This window comes from Gigantopelta aegis, chromosome 3, assembly GCF_016097555.1.
Source record: "Gigantopelta aegis isolate Gae_Host chromosome 3, Gae_host_genome, whole genome shotgun sequence".
In the NCBI taxonomy this organism is placed as follows: domain Eukaryota; kingdom Metazoa; phylum Mollusca; class Gastropoda; order Neomphalida; family Peltospiridae; genus Gigantopelta; species Gigantopelta aegis.
This window is the reverse complement of record NC_054701.1, coordinates 12065829-12087763: the sequence shown is the minus strand read 5'-3', so window position 1 is coordinate 12087763 and position 21935 is coordinate 12065829. Positions and strand designations below refer to the sequence as shown.

The 21935-nt window shown below is 38.4% G+C and overlaps 1 protein-coding gene across 1 annotated transcript; it reads right to left on the bottom strand.

The window, feature by feature from the left end:
• Window positions 1-1306: 1306 nt before the first annotated feature.
• LOC121368492 (FMRFamide receptor-like) lies at window positions 1307-5954 on the bottom strand. The gene is made up of 2 exons (XM_041493229.1): window positions 5413-5954; window positions 1307-2024 (listed from the first exon to the last, which is right to left on the bottom strand). Exons 1-2 carry the CDS (start codon window positions 5952-5954, stop codon window positions 1307-1309), a joined length of 1260 nt encoding a protein of 419 aa, XP_041349163.1.
• Window positions 5955-21935: the final 15981 nt, after the last annotated feature.

Sequence of the window (21935 nt, the reverse complement as noted above, 5' to 3'; positions counted from 1 at the left end):
ATTGCTGCTGCTGGTGGCCACACAAGGTACTGATTTCAGCGCCCTCGTGCGAGGCTATTTGGTGACGAAAACGCATCCACTGCCGTTCATAGCAAGAACATTGTCAAATACTCGTGTCAAATTTTACTGTGATACGATCATAAATAACGAAATTATGCCTCTTTGTATTAAAGAGATAATTCCATGAATATTTCGCCTATGCGTTTCTGTTTTGACAGAGTATATTATCCAGTTTTAGAAATCTAAATCTCTCGTGGGTGGGGGATCTAAATGGCGACAGACAATATTTCAGAATCCAAACATCCTTCTCTAATACAATGCTTTAATTAAATAATACGTTGAAATAATCACACCAGTAATAATTTTCGCCGCCGAACTCTTTAATTTCTGTACGGGTGGTCTCAATTCGCTGCGATTTGGCAATGCAATGCAAAAAAAAACCAACATGCAAAACAAAAAACATGCAAGGTCGATGCGATATTGCTTCAGAGAGCTTAAGAGTGCTTTCTCAATTGGGGGCCCAGTTATGTACCTGGATGTAGATAGACAGGCGAAGTACAGATCGACAAGGTTTACCTGCGGAACCACTAAATTGATGAACGACTCCAAGTCTCCTGGGAGTCGCGAAATGTGAGTGATTAATTTGTTAAAAGTGTCTGTAATGGTTAAGTTTAATGAACCACGCACCTTCCTCTGATACTCTACATATTTGAAAATTGTCTCAACCACAATGTGTTTCAGTGTGAACGCTGAGAGGGCCCTCTATTACTGTTTCATTCATTTCGTTTCAACTTATTCCCATGCTTATATCCAGGTTAAATTTCAATCACGCTGTCTTGGGTTAACATTTCAACTTTCTGGGCTGTCTTTTCAGGACAGTGGATTACTGGTTAGTGGTTGGTGGTAGAGATGTCGTTACAACTCGCTCTAGTTAGGAGACGGTACCGGGATGCGAATCCAATACTTATCCAGCTTTTAATTTGCTACCCAAGTCCTCTCACAGCTCGGTATATTACAAGTCCTCTCACACACCTCGGTATATTTCAAGTCCTCTCCCACATTTCGGTATATTACAAGTCCTCTCCCACATTTCGGTATATTACAAGTCCTTTCCCACACCTCGGTATACAAGTCCTCTCCCACATTTCGGTATATTTCAAGTCCTCTCCCACATTTCGGTATATTTCAAATCCTCACCCAAATCTCGGTGTATTTCAAGTCCTCACCCAAATCTCGGTATATTTCAAGTCCTCTATAACATTTTGGTATATATCAAATCCTCTACCACTTCCCAGTATAATACAATCTACTCCGTTGGAATGTTTCTCTTGACGACGTTCTGGTTAATATTCGGTCTGGGTTTTAAATTTATTTCTATGGCGCGCACCTTTGAACTAGGCGACTGGGTGGACAAATTCGTTTGATGCGTGGCAGCAGGTTTGGCCTGCCTGTACCCGCAGAACACCTGCACAAACACCTCACGGAATTTCTTACCCACAGCGCAGTACAAGATGAAGTTAACAGCGGAGTTTACCATCACCATCGTATCGGCAACGGCGGTGAAATTGTTACAGGCCATGGAACAGTCGGAGTACTTGTTCATCCCTCTCATCATCACAAACGCCACGGCGGTGAATAGCTGGCAGACGAAGAACACTGTGGTTACCGCCAAAACCATGACGGTCATGCGCGTGTCTCTCTGTTGATTCATCTGCTGGCGACCCTCGCAAGGGTTGAATTCCTTGCTCTTCTTCATGGCGCGGAGAATGAGGACGTTGAGGATGGCTATGACGAGGAAGGGGGTGAGGAAGTCGCAGATGAAGTTGATCCACGTCACGTAGACCTCGTTGTAGAAGTAGCTGATTCCAAAGTCGGTCCTGTTGAATATGATACGCGTCTTGTTCAGTTCGTCCGACCAGACTCCGTCCCAGTGTGTGTACGCCAGGTACATGGGGATGTGGTAGATGATCGCCCAGGCTAGAACTACCAGACAGGCCTTCCAAGCCACTGATCGATTGCAGTACCTGCCAAAAAAAAGAAAAAGAAGAATGTTTTAAATACGTATCTGTGGGATTTGTTGCCCTATAGACATACAGCAGTGTTAGACAAATGTTTGAGAAAGCCACTAGCCCTCACACAAGCTTTGGTATATAGTGATACAGTTGGTAATTTCCACTAGCTCAGACCAAAGATTCATTACCAGGAACCGAGGGGTAGTGGATTTGTCGAACCTTGCATAAAAACGTACATAATATTTGTAGGACAAAAGATTTTCTTTTGGGGTATCAGGCCGCGTGCTTATAAACCTTAAAGTCTAGACTTTAATAAAGTCCAGACTTTAACGCCATGGCAACGCCATTCAAATAGCATTACTTTATTAAAGTCTAGACTTTAAGTTTTATAAGCACGTGCCCTGGCCTGTTACTTATAAAACGTTTAGAGTTTAGACTCGAGACTCTAATAGAGTTTGAGACATGAATGTCATGGTAACGTCATACAAATTGTATGCGTGTGACGTCATTTGAGATTGAGTCTGGACTCTTATTTTAGTTTTCGTCTTTTAGGTTTAATGTTTTGGATTCGTATCCCCGACTTAGCACCAACACAGAGGAAAATTTCATTGATTCCTCTCTCGACAACCATTAACAATTACAAGTTGTTGCGAACGGAAATTGTTGCCAAGAAAAGCGTTCATGAACCTTAGTTTGATATAAGAATAAACAAGTTAATTAACGTATGAATATATGTGTAATGTATTGTAGCAGAACATTTATAATTACCCTTCCCTCCAATTGTCATTAAATCCTTTTTCACATTTTTTCTGACATCTTAAAACTATGTGCTAACTATTATTTGTGATGTCAATCGGACTGAAGTGCCTACTTTTCTTCGCACAGTCAGTAATAATAAATGGCAGAAAAAGAGCACCATGGTTACGAATTAATGTGTTCCACATTTATTGCAGTGCCTCTGGCTGATAATCCCACAATTAAAAAAAAATTGAGACGAATTACATTTCCATAATCCGCGTTTATTTAAATGTGTAATCTCCCCTACGTCATCTTGTTATATCATTAACTGAATCAAAACAAACACAACTACGGTTTTGGTGTGTGTGGGTGTGTGTATGTGCGTACGCGCGCGTACGTGTCTGCGTGTGTGTGTGTGTGTGTGTGTTTGTCAGATACAGTTAACTGCCTTGGTACAATACTAAAGTCTCGTCGCTAACTTTTTACTGCCTTGTTGAAGTGCAGAGCGGGACAAAAAAACACGATGCTTTCAGAAAGAAAGAAAACAATGTTTTATTTAACGACGCACTCAGCACATTTTGACTACGGTTATATGGCGTGGGACATGTGGTTAAGGACCACACAGATACTGAGAGAGGACACCCGCTACCGCCAAGCCATGGGCTACTCCTTCCCATTAGCAGCAAGCGATCTTTTATTTCTTTTACATCTTTTATACCTACCAGCCTTATGTCGATGGTTAACCACTACGCTACCGAGGCAGGTTCTACTACTGCGGCTCGGGTCTGGTATTCATAGTCAGCCCACTTATGTTTTCACTAAGTACGGCTGCATTTAAATGTTTAATTTCTTAGTGATATGCTCCAGACTGCAACTTGAATCACTATTTGTTGTGATACTTGACTGTATAATTATTGAATGATGAGGTTTTCGCTTAAAACTGTTATCAGATAAAACCTGTTATATATATTCTCTGTGGACTTCATTAATAACGGCACTACGTTGATTTATACCACATTACAAATACTGCGTGTAGTGTGTCCGCGTGTACAATACGTAGGAGTAAAATGCTGACGTACTGTGAAACGTTTTCAATATAGATAAATATCGGAATCATTACCTGTATTGGCAATCTCTACTTATTGTTGTCACAAATACAGACGTCAGTGATGACGTCAGTTAAAAGGCAAACGTTTATCGATGTCAAGCTTTGTTGACGATGACGATCATTTTATATTTAGATTCACCTTTATATAGACAGACAGACAGATAGTTTATTAAAGTCTCACCACATTACAACAGAATAAAATTTAGCATATAGATATAAGCATTATAAAATTGTAAGGAGCCACTCTATATTGAGTTATGAGAAACTTTAGTTATTGTTATACAAGTTGCAAGAAATTTGCATCCAGCCGTTGTCTGTTTGGGTAACCTCAATGACGAACAATTTTGTTAATAAAATTTTATAATATAATAATGACCAAAAATAGGTATTTGAAATTCCAAAATTGGCTTTAAATATAACATCAGTCACATTGAAAAATGACCAATTTATTTTAGATCTATTTACAAATCTAAAGTTACTAGGCACATTATTAGTAACTTTGCACTGCAAATCTAAAACATGTTGACAAATAAATAAAACTGACACGGTTGCATATTAAACATTAAGCCATTTTGTTTCATGACAAGTTTAAATATTATAAAAGATTATCTCAAACGTCTTGACTTTTGTACAACTGATTTTTTTAGACCAAAAGAGATTTATTGAAATTATAAACATGTTCTTGGTTAGAATATATAGAGGTTAATAAACGAGTTACTAGTTATTATCAAATTTATATCACGAGTGTAATAATTTTCAGTTGTCACGAGCTTTAGCTGCCCACAGTTGAATTGGTCTCGGAATAATGTCCTACTAAATATAAAGAAAATGGAATTTGACCTGTTACAAACATCAGGACAATTACAAACATACTAAATATACAGGTACCAATATTCTAAGAAATAGTATTTAATACATGTGTTTAGTCATTAAGAAAGCTCTATTAGTGGGGAAACATCTAATTAATGTCAGCTAATTCGGGACTACCTTTTTAATTTGTAACAAGAGAGAGGTTATTTTCTCCCTGCTACCATATTTTATTTATTTATTTATTTATTTATTTTATTATTTATCTATTTTATTTTTTATAAATGTATTTATTATTTTTATTATTTATTTGCGTGTGGGTGGGATGTAGCCCAGTGATAAAGCACTCGCGTGATGCGCGGTTAGTTTGGGATTGATCCCTGTCTTTGGGCCCATTGGGCAATTTCTCGCTCCAGCCAGTGCACCACGACTGGTATATCAAAGGTCGTGGTATGTGCTATCCTGTCTGTGGGATGGTGTATATAAAAGATTCCTTGCTACTAATGAAAAATAAATGTAGCGGGTTTCCTCTCTATGACTGTGTCAAAATGACCATATGTTTGACATCCAATAGCTGTTGATTAATAAATCAATGTGCTCTAGAGGTGTCGTTAAACAAAACAAACTTTAACTTTTATTTGTGTTTGTTTTACTCCATGTCTATGAGCGGCAAGTTTTAAAGCAAATAAACTACACTACATGTATATACTTTGATTAGAAAATAAACGTCTTCTTTACCCGTCTTACCTCATAGCACGGAAAGGTGTGACGACGGCGAGGAATCTCTCCACTGTTATCAACACCGTCATGTAGATGGAGCCTGTCTGTGCGACGTGCGGCACGGGGTACATGACGACGTACACGGGGATCACCCCCTCCAGGTAACTCCGGCTGATTAGCTTCGCCCTGCTCAGCAACGTCAGCGTCTCCAGCATCATCTCGGAGAACAGCGCGACGGTGTCGTACACGGCCAGGATTATCAGCAGAAACGGCGCCGACGTCTTCTGTCTGTAGTTCGCCAGGACGATGATCACGATAATGTTGCAGATGATGCCGAAAATGGCGATTGTGGTGCCGCCGATTCCATTGATCCCAGCCCTGGCCAGAAATATTTCATCCGATAGCGAGAACTCTTTTTCGTCTGAATCGTTGGCCATTTTAAAGGTTCCATCAGGGAGCATGAGTTTGGAAATATTTCCAAAAACGGCTCGGTACAGGTCTAGTAAAACTGTGTTTCTCCACAACGGCGTGTACATGGTGTTCGTCGTGTCTTCTCCTTCCAATGACATCTACTGGCTTGCTGAGTCAGGTATATATATATATAATATGTATATATCACTTCACAGGTATCTTTACGTCTCGGAGGTATGACAAGATCGCAAGGTTAGATATTTGGTTGGTTCAGAACATGTGAAACGTGTGGTCTTTTGTTCGCTTGCGTCTGTCTGTAATTAGTCGACACACTGGTTCATGCTTTAGCACTTGACGGAGATGAACTGATAGACCCATCAACTATGTTAATATTGCTCGTTTTGATGGATTTGGCTGTAGCAAAATCACCATAATAGAATATGAACAGTTATTGTTTTGATCACGCTTGACCCATATCACGAATGTTAGTCACAATGGGGAAAACTTGTGATGAGAACACTTCTTTTTAACTGTATATTTCATTAGGTTAGTATTACACATCTATATAACGTGATCTGTCGTCCACATTGCATGTTAAATACGTTTGTTTTCACAATGAAATATGGAGAAATATGGAGTCGTATTTTGCGGAAACCGTCCGCTGTAAATAATATACATTTGCTGCCTGGTTATGAAGGACGGCTCGGCGATCTCAGAGATGATTATGTTAATAATGAAGAGTCATTATCACCACCATAAACACGGAATCGCAGCAGCGAGAGGTCCGAGTCCAATATAATATTTATCTCACTTTCAAAGGCTGATTCACAAATAAATATGCATATGGAATGGGTGGCAAAAATCAGTGGCAGATCTTAGAGGCCCCAAGTGTCCGCCCCACCCCCTTAAATTTTGCGACTGTTATTTTTTTTTTTTTCATTTTTTTTTTTTCATTTTTTGACACTGGAGAATCCAAAGAATTCCTTCGAGAACGTTTATGGCCTGCGGCCCTCCGCCCCCAATGATCTGAGCACCGAATGATCCCTGCAAAGTGCAAAGAAGGCGATTGGCAGTTCAGATCAAAAGAGTAGAAGCGATGAGAACGATTAGAAATGGTTAAAAAGATCTTGCATATTTTACTATAGATTACAAATTAAAATGCAACTTGTTATGAGTATGGCATCCTGAGTGGGTGGAATGGTTTCCTCTGTCTTACCCTTTAGACAGTACAGCACCTTCTTTGCTCTGTCAACATGTTCCAGGTTACTGGTCTTAACTCCACCCCAAAAGGTAGTGTCATATCATGTGAAGTTCTGAACATGAGTTGCATACCATTGAACTATACCAATTTAAAGATTTGTAAATGGATGCCACTTGTGTGATGCCAAGCTTTTAAATAAAATGAACGACAGCCAATGCATATGCATGAACATTAATACATTAATGCCAATTTTTTTAGCCGGTTCTCATATGGGTATGCATAAATATTTTTACTTCTAAACACATTGCATTGTGATGTATATCTTCAAAACAGATATGCATTTTACTCTGACTACAATGGCCTAACTAAGAAATATTAATATATCGACAACAAATCCCTAATTTTAATATCACATAATTTGAAACGTGACTTTTGAACAAATCTGTTTGAAATGTACAGGGTAGGGTTTCATTTCTAGTGTGTTTGTGGGTCAAGCGTTTATACGCATTGGAAAGCTATTGCGTGTAGCTATCCGACGATACTATAACCGTGGCTACAACTTAACTGGGCATGGAGAAAATAGCTATTAAACATCTGTGTACGGATGAAAAATTAAGATGCGAAATGAGTAGGGGTACCCCCCACTAAAAGAGTCTAAAATGCAATTTTGCCGTCTAGTTAACACGATCAACAGGCCGATCTTATATTATATCTGGAGGGTGTCAGCAACAAAAAACTACTACACATATAAATTCCCCTTCCAGGTGACACCCCACCCCTATCTACGCCCAGACTAAAATATTATATTAAAACATATTTAATGATATTACTTAGTTTTAAACCCATACCAACTCAACAAACAATATACTTAACAAATTGCATTCAAATAATATGGATTAATATCATTTTTAATACAGGGGTGACATCCAATAGTCGATGTTTAATTAATCAATGTGCTCCAGTGGTATTGTTAAACAAAACAAACATACTAGCACAGCCCTAGCCGTATTGCTATCTAAGTAATCGGTAATGCAGTACACTGAGACTAAAGGTAGAACCGTGTGTTCTCTGCGTTGGCTGTTCCATCAGTTGTCTTCAGGTCGATCCCCGTCCGCTATTTCTCGCTCCAGCCGGTACACCAAGACTGCTACATCAAAGGCCGTGGTATGTGCTATCCTGTCTACGGGATAGTGCATATTAAAGATCCTTGCTGCTAATCGAAAAGAGGAGCCCATGAAGTGGCGACAGTGGGTTTCCTTCCTCAATATCTGTGTGGTCCTTAACCATATTATGTCCAACGCCATATAACGGAAAATAAAATGTACTGAGTGCGTCGTTAGATAAACCATTTCCTCACTCAATATCTGTGTGGTCCTTAACCATATTATGTCCAACGACATATAACCGTAAATAAAATGTGCTGAGTGCGTCGTTAGATAAACCATTTCCTTCCTTTCTTTCATACCGGCTTTGTAAAATAACGGGACGTAGCCCAGTGGGAAAGCGCTATATTGATGCGCGGTCGATCTGGGATCGATCCCCGTCGATGGGCCCATTTATATTTCTAGTCCCAGCCGGTCAACCACGACCGGTATATTAAAGGTCGTGGTATGTGCTATCTTGTCTGTGGAATTGTGCTTATAAAAAATCCCTTGCTGCTAATGAAAAAATGTAGCGGGTTTCCTCTTTAAGACTATATGTACAAAATTACCAAATGCTTGACATCCAATAGCCGATGATTAATAAATCAATGTGCTCTAGTGGTGTTGTTAAACAAAACAAACATACTAGCACAGCCCTAGCCGTATTGCTATCTAAGTAATCGGTAATGCAGTACACTGAGACTAAAGATAGAACCGTGTGTTCTTTGCGTTGGCTGTTCCATCAGTTGTCTTCAGATCGATCCCCGTCCGCTATTTCTCGCTCCAGCCGGTACACCAAGACTGCTACATCAAAGGCCGTGGTATGTGCTATCCTGTCTACGGGATAGTGCATATTAAAGATCCTTGCTGCTAATCGAAAAGAGTAGCCCATGAAGTGGCGACAGTGGGTTTCCTTCCTCAATATCTGTGTGGTCCTTAACCATATTATGTCCAACGCCATATAACGGAAAATAAAATGTACTGAGTGCGTCGTTAGATAAACCATTTCCTCCCTCAATATCTGTGTGGTCCTTAACCATATTATGTCCAACGACATATAACCGTAAATAAAATGTGCTGAGTGCGTCGTTAGATAAACCATTTCCTTCCTTTCTTTCATACCGGCTTTGTAAAATAACGGGACGTAGCCCAGTGGGAAAGCGCTATATTGATGCGCGGTCGATCTGGGATCGATCCCCGTCGATGGGCCCATTTATATTTCTAGTCCCAGCCGGTCAACCACGACTGGTATATTAAAGGTCGTGGTATGTGCTATCTTGTCTGTGGAATTGTGCTTATAAAAAATCCCTTGCTGCTAATGAAAAAATGTAGCGGGTTTCCTCTTTAAGACTATATGTACAAAATTACCAAATGTTTGACATCCAATAGCCGATGATTAATAAATCAATGTGTTCTAGTGGTGTCGTTAAACAACACAAACTTGTAAAATAAGATTTAGCCTATGCAATTTTGTGATAATTTATAAATAAACCTTTTCTATTTACACTGAATTAAAATAATAATAATAATAATAATAATAATAATAATAATAATAATAATGTTATTTGAGTTGGTGTGGTTTTAAAACTTAATGATATATTTTTATATGAACTGTATTCATTACAGAGTTATAACTGATCGGTTCCCTTTTCACGCAGACTATATGACATTGTGACGACGTTTTTTGTTCCTGTAGTATAATATATTAATGGTGAATAAGCGAAATATTTGTTAACTCGATTTAATTATCAATGTAAAGGTATTTAGCGTCAAACATAATTTTTGTTGTATTATTTCTAGAGCGGAAATCTTTGTCTACCGTGTGGTAGTCCGCCATTCGTAGCTCTCGAACGGCAAAGTACTCGGGCTAAGTTTGCACGTGGAATTCAAAAATATGGGACACTGAAAGCCAAATGAACCAGTTTATTCTCTCACATTTTGATCGTAATATACAAGTGTTCAAACGACAATATATATTACCGTGACAGAATACACGTATAATTAGATGAAAGTATCTCCGTTATTTAGGGCCGTACGCAGTTTTCAAGTTTGGCACTGGCGCGGAACGCTGAAAACGGACGCATCAAAGAAAACTCGATTCTATGATCACCAGTAGCAGTGATTCCAAGGAGCGGCGCGGTATGAATTGAAGTCAATGTTCCGCGTTCCGCGTCAAAAACTGAGAACATGGAAAACGATCTTCGTATTGTTATAGCAGGAGCGTCGGAAGCAATTAAAAGTTGGTACGGCCATGGAAGCAATGTACATGATGAGATCTATACTATACTAAGAGACAAAAAAACACGTTCCAAGGCCCCGTTCCACGAAGCGATCTTAGCACTAAGATCACCTTAGTGCATAAGGTAGCTATGCACTTAAGGTGATCTTAGGGCTGAGATCGCTTTGTGGAACGGGGCCATGGCCCTTAAGGGCGTGACGTAGCCCAGTCAGTGACGGATGCAGAAAATCCTTTTTTTTTTTTTTTTTTTTGGGGGGGGGGGAGGGGGGGAGGGACAATGACATGTTGCCTTTGGCCATAAACATCCCCTAAGGGATTTCTCGGATTCTCCAATGAAAAACTAAAATACAAATAATTGTCTCAAATTTAGAGAGGGCCATTCTTTATTTTGTTCTTGTTTCCACTGACGGAATTAAATATATTTAGGAAGGAAGGAAGTATTTTATTTAACAACCGGCCTTGGTGGTATCGTGAACCGGCCTCGGTGGCGTCGTGGTTAGGCCATCGGTCTACAGGCTGGTAGGTACTGGGTTCTGATCCCAGTCGAGGCATGGGATTTTTAATCCAGATACCGACTCCACCCTTGAGTGAGTGTTCCGCAAGGTTCAATGGGTAGGTGTAAACCACTTGCACCGACCAGTGATCCATAACTGGTTCAACAAAGGCCATGGTTTGTGCTATCCTGCCTGTGGGAAGCGCAAATAAAAGATCCCTTGCTGCCTGTCGTAAAAGAGTAGCCTATGTGGCGACAGCGGGTTTCCTCTAAAAAAAAAAAACAGTGTCAGAATGACCATATGTTTGACGTCCAATAGCCGATGATAAGATAAAAAATCAATGTGCTCTAGTGGCGTCGTTAAATAAAACAAACTTTACTCTTTTTTGGGTGGTATCGTGGTTAGGCCATCGGACATAAGACATAGGTCCACGGTTTGCAGCCGGTACCGGTTCCCAACCAGAGCGAGTTTTAACGACTCGATGGGTAGGTGTAAGACCACTACATCCTCTACTCTCTCACTAACCACTAACAACTAACTCACTGTCCTGGACAGACAACCCAAATAGCTGTAGTGGGGGCCCGGGACAGCGTGCTTGAACCTTAATTGGATATAAGCACGAAAATAAGTTGAAATGAAATGAAATTTGACAACGCACACAACACATTTTATTTACGGTTATATGGCGTCAGACATATGGTTAATGACCACACAGATATTGAGAAAGGAAACTTCACTTCATGAGCTACGCTTTTGGATTAGCTGCAAGGTATATTTTTATATGCACATTCCCACAGACAGGATAACACATACCACGGTCTTTGTTACACCAAATGTGGAGCATTGGCTGGAACGAGAAATAGCCCAATGGGACCACCGACGGGGATCGAAATATATTTAAGTGTCTAAGATATATTTTTACTCCCTCACCTCTCCTGACATGGTGTGGTTAGCTACTGAACTAATCTGAATTTATTTTAAAACATGTACCTTTAATAGCAAAGGTAAGGGTATGTACACACCCATGAAACTAACTGCATCTGTCTCTGTCTCTCTATCTATCCCCGTCTATCCCTCTATCTCCTTCTCTCTCGTCTCTCTCTCTCTCTCTCTCTCTCTCTCTCTCTCTCTCTCTCTCTCTCTCTCTCTCCATAATGATCCATTTGCAGTAGACCGTTAAAACGTTTTGTTTAACGACACCACTAAAGCACATTGATTTATTAATCATCGGCTATTGGATGCCAAACATTTGGTAAATTTTGACTCGTAGTCTTAGAAAAACCCCACTAAATTTGTTTTATTAGCCAAAACAGATTGTTTATATGCTATTTCCCACAGACATGACAGCACATACCACGGCCTTTGTCGTGGTGAATTCGTTCAGAAAAAAACATCGGTGAATAGGTCCACTGAAGAGATTCGATCCTACAACGTGTGCACCTCGCCTCACCTCGCCTCGCCTCGTTTGTAGAGAGATGCTTTGACTTAAGAACATTGGTACAAATTCCCGGAGAGTCTTCTGTAAATGGTGCCTGTCAGATATGTTTTATAACGAACCGGGTTGGCGATGCTGCAAGCAGTAACTAACCACTAGCGACTACAACAGTATCAAGTTAGTTTTACATCACAGAACAATAACACAAAGAACCTACGTACGACGAAAGGCTTTCGTTCGTACACAGTTAGTAGCGCTGATGACTCAGTTCGTAATCCATACTTGTTAAACATGCTATTCCTCTCCCTCCTTCCATTCCTCAGTCATTATCCAGGTTCCTAAGACACATGTCCATCATTTCTCACCTCGCAAACTTTACATTTGCCATATCTACACTGTACAAACTTTACAATTGCCATATCTACCAATAACAAACTTTAAAATTGCCATATCTACCTGTACAAACTTTAAAATTGCCATATCTACCTTGTACAAACGTCCATTAGTCATGGAGTTGTAAATATATATTTTACGCGCTTTCAGAGATTTACATATTTTAATTCAGGCCTGTTGGAATGGGGAGTAGGGGACTGGAGACCTGTGCCTCCACGTGAGGACTGAAATGTACGTTTTTGGTCCTACTCAATATTAATAGAGATAAACATGTGGTTTATGCACACACACACACACACACACACACACACACACACACACACACACAAGCATACATACGCACGCATACACACACACAAAATATTGTACCCACCTGTACCAAGTTATTAAACCAAGTTATATTTAACACATTGTTGGACATTATTGCTGACGAAACGTAAATTTCCTTTTATCAGGATTTCATAAAAGGTTCCCTGGGTTCAAAATATAATTTAGCGTCTCCACCCGAAAGCCAATTTCAACTTCGTATGCATTTATCGCTTACCGGCTTACATATAAAATAACTACCGTAACATAATTTTATACAGTATCTTAACATTTAGTCATAATTATATGTTTCGAAACAATGAGTTAAAGAATGGATGGTTAACGTCACCCGATACGAAAACCCTAAATGGAAGGCGGAAATATCTCTTCTTAGCAACTTCATCCTTATAACACTGGTATTTTCAGTAGAATACTCACTTAGTCAACAATATGCGTACGAGACGGAGGGGGGGGGGGGGGGGGGGGGCATCTGCCCCCTAGTGGTCGAGCAACACCTCAAATTCGGGTAAACATGATAGAGATATTCAGGCAAAATGTGCTAACCTGAGCCCTTTTTACCATGTATTTCCATCATTCAACCCTCAAAATTAATTGTAATCCATTTAAAAATGCGTATTGATTCGTTTGCAACGCTATATTTTCGTTTAATTGGGGCGAAAACCAGCCTGCCTACCTACAAACATGGGAGCCCGTACGCCAATGTAGTCACCATAAACAACCTCATATCTGTTGTATTATACGTACATTATTTTATTTACTGGAGGATCCAGCATTTAGTCAAACATTAACCACTGTCAATTATACACTTTTACTCTGCTGTGTTGAAGTAATATTTATGGTTTAATCAAATCACATAAACTCTGGTCATCTCCGTTTATGAGGCGACCTTCAAACTTCTCATGTATTTTGCGATCGAAGCTCTATTTAGTGATAGTTTTTTTATGGAGTCGCATTAAATATTAACGAGGAATAACACTGATTACCGTTAAGTGTTACAAATTTTACTTAACTGATTAATTCGGCCATTTGACGTCTGAGCGGGGGGCTTGATGTAGCCCAGTGGTAATGCGCTGGCTTTATGCGCGGTCGGTTTGGGATCGATCCCCGTCAGTGGGCCCATTCGGCTACTTCTCGCTCCACCCAGTGCACAACGACTGGTACATCAAAGGCGTGGCATGGGCTATCCTGTCTACGGGATGGTGCATATAAAAGATCCCTTGCTACTAATTGTCAAAATTACCAAATAATTGACATTCAGTAGCCGATGATTAATAAATCAATGTGCTCTAGTGGTGTCGTTAAACACAACACATTTTTTATTGTCTGAGTGGATTCGGTTTACATCATTGCAAAGAACGAAAATCACACCAAATTTTTCATTGCCTAACCAGAAAAGAACCAAAATCCACGTTAGTCGTATTACTTTTAAGACATTAACTTGAAAATGTTCAATCAAGTACGCATTATAAAAGGCAATTCACGGTCTTATTGATGGCGAATTCTAATAATAATAGTATGTTGAAAGCAGTGCGAGATGTGTGTGTAGGAAATTGTGCAGTGGCTGGGTTTTTTGGGGTGGAAGTGGTAGTCGGATAATGCTCCCCCGGAAGATATATTAAAACAGAAAATTTGCTTGGAGAAGTGGTTCGATCCCAAACACACCCCAGTTTTTCCGGACTTTATTTTTGCAAAGACTAAAGATTATTAAGCTGACATTTTTGGTATAGCTTTATCACGTACTGTTACTGAACACGTTTGACTTTCATGGCTATTTACCCATTTTTAACAGAGTTGTGGCCCTTGAACTTGAGAGATACAAAACTATGTTGGGTCCGGTAGGAGATATGTATTGATTCAGCAGTTGTCTTGGTATGCTTGTCATCCCGAGTTGGAAGCACTGGCACGACTTCCGTTTGATCCTTCAACAAAATAAACATACATCTTGCGTTTTCTTGTCACATGTTTTTAAAACACTATCTTACCGTAACATATTTTAAATATATTAAGCATTATATGGATACATATAATTGGAATGACGTTTTGGTTGAATTATTTCAAATTTCGTTTGGCCGTTGGAAGAAATAACTTGTACGTACGAAATTAATTTAGACAAAAATCGTTATTGAGATAATACAAAACATTACGATGTCCAAAAAGGCTTTGGTTAATATAGAGATATAAATATTTTAAGCAAGACATTGTAGGTAGGCCTAAATTGTAATTTAAATCATGTAAAAATATTTTGTTTGCCAAAAATCTATTAAAACGGCTACAAACTCGGTAGAGTCCCTTTAAGCAATGTATTGGTTGAAAATGGTGGCCACAGAAAACCTATTAAAACGGCTACAAACTCGGTAGAGTCCCTTTAATCAATGTATTGGTTGAAAATGGTGGCCATTTTAAACCAAATGATCCCTGTTTGATTCACCTACATTGTATTAGTGGGGGCGTATTAAATATTTACGAGGTATAACACCGATTATCGTCACGTACCATAGATATTACTTAACTGATTAATTTAACCATTTGTCATCGTCTGGGCATATCCGGATTACAGAAAGCATCCCAGCGTGATGGTAATTATATAGCGCTATCGAACATACAGAAAAACGAAAAACACATTACCAAATCAGAAAAATAAATCATTTTTCACACATTAACTTGAATAATTCCAATATAGTGAGGCGCGTGTGCAGGAGAGGGTTTAGGTGATAAATTTTCTTCTCTTTTGTTTCCAATTTATTTTCCGGGGGAGCATGACTCAATCCTCCTACAAATTTCGCTCGCCACAGTCTAGACCCCCTGTTAAAATGTCTGCACGTGCGCTTGCTGATATGCATTATTTAAAGGGACATTCCTGAGTTTGCTGCAATTTTTAAGATGTTATCGACTAACAGAGATGTTTTGACGACTGTAATTACATATCAAATATATTTTTATCTGGTCGTTCTAATATTTGTACTAGGTTAAATTTTATTTTATTTCCTAAAAAAGATTTTTCGTACGTACGAAATTATTTGAAGACAAAATCCAGTTTGGGCTTCTTACAAATATTTAAAAAACCAGAAACACATTGAATATACAGACACTGATATTCTAAGCAAAAAAATATATTTAATATGTAAGTTTAATTGTAGAAATATTTTATTAGTCGGAAACATCTGACAATGCAGCAAACTCGGGAATGTCCCTTTAAGATGTCGGTGGGCCCATTGGGCTATTTCTCGTTCTACGGAGCACATACATTTTTCTTCTACAGACAACTGAAAAAAATCATTAATAAAAAAATTAGCTTCTAAAAAACAATTAAAATAATTGTATCGTCAACATTCCTAACTGCGTTATGCTTCAAACTTCGTTCAGTTTGTTTTCTCTAGCACGGTTCGCGCAATCAACATTCGATTTCTTGTCATCTTTCTGTCGTTCATTTGTGAAGTTTAGACAAGTAAATATCTAAATACCAATTCTTTTCTTTCTTTCTTTCTTTTTATTGTTCCCAGCTCATTTTGACGATGCCAGGGTTGAGGTGCCCTGAGTCATCGCCTCACAGAATATGAATTAGATTATACACGCTAAATACTGGAAGTACATACACTTTGTGGTAGTATGCTGATTATAGTAATAGTAATACTTATACAAATAATGTACATGGTGATATATTTAATATTAATGCATATGTACATGTAGATAGTAGTATTATAAATGACTAGTTAATAGAAATTTATTTAAATAGGCTGGTTGATGTAATGGGGACATAAAATAAATATATACGTTTAGAAAGAAAGAATGTTAAAAAGAGAGGTTGTAGTAGGTATAGTGATAAGTAATAATGTCAAAATTCACGTCAAGCGCTCGCTTGATAATTGTTTCTATTATCTTCCATCAAATTATTTTCTTGACTGAACAGTCGTTTCCATGGTGCCCAGATTGTATTATACTCTTCATATTTACAGTTTTTAAAAATAATATATTTTTCTATTTCGTATTTATTTTGTAAAATGTTTTGAGCAGCTATTATATTTATTTCATTTTTTTCCATTTTTGTCTTGTATATATAATATTTAATGTTTATTAACAGCCAGTTTATAAATATGTCTTTTATATCGCTAATTTGTCCAAATAAAATAGCTGTTTTATTTAATTTTATTCGAATTCCTTTTTTGTTTAAAATCCAATTTACAACAGTATACAAAACTTTACAAATCTCTAAAAACATTAAGTTCACTACGTCGTTTTTGTCTATTTCTTAAAATTACCATAACATTCGGTGCGTCAACATGACCTCACACGTGTCAGATAAACAAAGTCAAATCATTTAATTTTTATGATTTTGTTAGAATTGTTTTTTAAATTATTATATCGATTTGCAAAAGGTATGCTGCATTTGTGTGCCCTCACTGTAGTGAATAGTAGATATAGTCCATTCAGAACAATTGTAAATAATTTTGAGTGTATAAATTATTTTAATTAAGAATCAATTCATTAGAAGATTGATCTTTTAAAACCTTTTATTCACTGGCATGAACGTTATACCTATCTGTATTGGCATCAGGTGTGGTTAGCGATCATGGGGAGAAACTGACTGCTCTTGACCAACTGAATTTGTCCTTTTAAAAAATATTACTCAAAGTGTTCGTCCACTGTAGTGACGTTTGAAATTGAAAATGACGAACTGCGCATTCGCAAAAATGCTTTTTTTTCAAACATGTGTCTGAACGCAGTTCCCTTTTCTGTTTACTGGATAGTGTTACACTTTTGTTTACTTGTATTGATTAATTTTACATCCATTTTGTGGATTTGTTTTTTTTCGTTAACTGATTGGAATATAGCTTATTTCATGTACCGTAACATCGCTCCTCAAGTGGTAAACGTTCATATCTGCCGGTTTCTAACCTTTAATGGTGCAACACCGCATCTGAACTGTGTAATCCTGGCAAGAGAGTTGATACATATAATTCTGTAAAAGTATTCACTTTTAAAATGTTTATAAATTCTAAGTTTGCCAGTATTCTAACATATCCGTACTGACCACTCTGAAATATATATATATATAGACACACACACATTTGGTAACGAGTACATTCAATAATACATTAACAATATCAGTATATACCAGGGTTATACCACAGATTATAACCACACACTTTTAATATATTTGTAAAAACACATAATTAAGTGACCATTTTGTATACCTGGAGCTATGATTCGTTTCACTCACCCACCCACCCACACACCATCAGCTACGTTTAACTGGCTACGGGTTTATGCACCCACACAATTGATCCGTTTATATCTGTTCGATTGTGCTGAATGAATAAATATGTCTAACCGACAGCCGGCCACTGATTGTTAATCCGCGTGACAGGTGGTACAGTCTATTAAAATACTGGAATAATGAATGAGGATATGTTATTTGACCTTTACAATAGTCGAGCAATTCATTAGAAAATGTCACTTCGGAGAACAAATGACAGGCCCGTAGGAACAGAGGGCATGTCTACATCCCCACCCCCTCCCCCTTGAGGCACAAAACTTTTATATTCCACACACATACACAGACTCACACGCACGCACGCAAACAAGTTCAAGTTCTTTATTGCGTTAAGTTTTGCAACCTGTCAGCATTATAACAATGAAATACAATATTATGTACAATAGTGCGGAACAATGGTGGAGAATGACTTTCATAAATACATACACATATACCGACAAAAACAATATCTATATCTATATCTATATATAAACAATCAGCAATATGGGTCACACAAATATAGATATATTAAGTTGTTTATAGTAATAGCATATCCCTCATTTTGTTCGCCTGTAGTAAGTACTTGCCAATGTTATTTATCTACTTATTGTTTGTAGTTGACAAGAGCTGTATTAGTTTAAACGCACTGGGGTTCTAGTAGTATAATCGTATCGTGGACATTGATGAAAATAAAATGAAACTCATCCTCAACTCATTAATATTACATAATGTACATATTGTTTATGTTCTCTCGATATTTTATATAAACACACACACACACACACACACACACACACACACACACACATTAACACACACATAAACGCACACACACATACACACACACACACATCGTTCTACAGGCCTAAATGGCTTGAAAATAATATTTTTGTTGTTGTTGATATTTTCCTATCGAAACGGGAAAGTTTGCAGTTTTTGAAAGATAGGTATAATTATAAATGTCGAAAAATACAATAAATAGTTAGGTATGCCTGTCGGATTACTTTTCGTCATTATTCGCCTTTGTACGTACTCAAAAAGTAGGACTACCTCTTTGTCTGTCTGTTGGGCGACAGCGATCTGCAGTAACAACGCTATCTGCAGTAACAACGCTATCTGCAGTAACTACATTTAGCGTTGCAGTTGCTGCCGCTATCTGTTATATGGTTCGACATATGTAGTAGCTGGAAAAAGGGACTTCAAACCGTCATCTGTTATGTTTGCCGCTATTTGTTGTACAAGTGTATATGGGACATCAAGCCGCCATGTGTTGTAATGATCATTAGATAATCACATAATAATTATTGCGGAAGGTAAGGTACCTATTACGTAACGGGCTTTAACAGTTCTGTGGGCAAATGTAAGATCGCAAACTATACAAACTGACCCCACAAGTATCTTTAAAATCATGACACACAAACAAAGCATACCTAGCAAAAGTCCTTCGTTTGAAGAATTTGTTTGTTATTTTAAAGAGATTAACTACATGTATGATAATGTCAACAATGATAACTTGTGTGATCTAAATGAGATTGCTGCATCAGTTGATGTAAACAACATTTTAAATATGCCTATATCTGGTGATGAAATTCTCAAAGCCGTAAAAGATCTTTAAAATAATAAAACACCATGCCACGATGAAATTATAAATGACTACATCAAAACTACAGCTGACAAGTTCTTATTGGTTTATGTAGTTTTATTTAATTTGATTTTGGACAGTCGAACTTTCCCAGAAGAATGGATGGTTGGAATTATCATAACAATATATCAAAAACACGGAGATACGAGCAGTGCTGAGAACTATAGACCCATAACCTTATTATAGTGTTTTAGTAAGCTGTTCACGAACGTTCTTAACAATAGACTTACTGAATATGTTGAGAGCAGTGATATATTATCAGAAGCCCAAGCTGGTTTCAGAAAAGGTTATTCCACTAACGAATACTGTACTGTTAAAAATAAAAATAAATTACACTGTGCTTTTATCGATCTCAAAAAAGCTTTAGATACCATTTGGAGAATAGGACTGTGGTCTAAACTGTTAAAATATAACAATATAACATTGTTAGGAAATGTTTCAGAGTGATTTATAGTATGTACAGTGGAATTAAATCATGTATCAGAAAGGACGGTGAACTATCAAAATATTTTATGTGCGACATAGGCGCGAGACAAAGAGACAAATTATCTCTTATTTTATTTTCGTTGTTTCTAAATGATTTGGAGGACTATTTCAAGTCGCAACAGTGCAAAGGTATTACGATTAATGCCTTTGATTTTGATTTATCTTGACATAAGCCTAACGATTTTTATTATTTTATATGCTGATGACACTGCCCTCCTGGATAAAAACGAAGATGACCTTCAACATATGTTAAATGCTTACTGTCAGTATTGTAAGACATGAAAATTAACAGTAAACGTGTCAAAAACAAAGATTGTCATATTCGGAGGTTCGAAAAAGGACTACAAGAAAGTTTTTTATTTAGACAATTTTGAGATGGAGAATGTAAATGAATACAAATACTTGGGAATATGTTTCGACCCCCACCCCCCCATTTATGCACTCAAAAGAATTTAAGGGTCAGACGATATTTTCGACATTATTTTCTGAATGTCAATTATATTAGCTAGACCATAATGTCACGCATGGTATTGTTCCATTTTGACGAAAGTGGGTCTAAGCAACCCATAAATGAATTAAAATCCACTGTCATTGACACTGTCGACTAGTTCTAATGGCGAAAACATGCTTACATTTGCACGTAAATTAGGGCGAAAGCGAAAGGTCTGCTAAGTGCCCATAAATTGCTTTTTCACAAAGCGCTTCATTTGCACGCTTTGCACGTGTATTCCATGTTCCCAATGCTTAATTTCCGTATAATTGGAGCTTGCGTTCGTGTACTGTGCACACTCCAAATTCGACAATGGTACGACTTCAACTGACTATCGAAGATCGAGGAAGGGCTATTGCTTGGCTTCAGGATGGCAATACGCAAAGAAATGTTGCTCTGAGACTTGGTGTCAGTCAGAGTGTCGTTGGCCGACTGTGGCAACGGTACCAAGCAACGAATTCTGTTCGAAATCGTCCACGTTCGGGAAGACCCCGAAGCATTACAAATAGAGAGGACCGCTACATCACCAATATGGCTCTACGTCAACGCACAACCACTGCACGCCGATTACGTGACAATCTGCGGACTGCGACTGGAACTCGAGTGTCTGATCAAACCATACGCAATCGTCTGATAGCCAATAATCTACGCTGCCGTCGCCAGGCTGTTCGACCACCACTCCTACCACGTCACAGAACGACCAGACGTCACTGGTGCACGCTTCATCTGCGGTGGCAACGTGTTCAGTGGGGTCGAGTGATGTTCACTGATGAGTCCAGGTTTAGTCTCCAGTTCAACGACGGTCGGGTTCGTGTCTACAGACGTCCTGGGGAGCGCTTCGCTGACGTTAACGTTAGACAACGTCACCGGTTCGGTGGTGGCAGCGTCATGGTGTGGGGCGGCATCTCTATCCACCACAGGACCACCTTCTATGTGGTGGATGGCAATCTGAATGGAATCCGCTATCTGAATGAGATTATCCGGCCGTTGGTTCTCCCAGGCCTTCAGCAGATTGGCGGCGGGGCAGTTCTGCAGGATG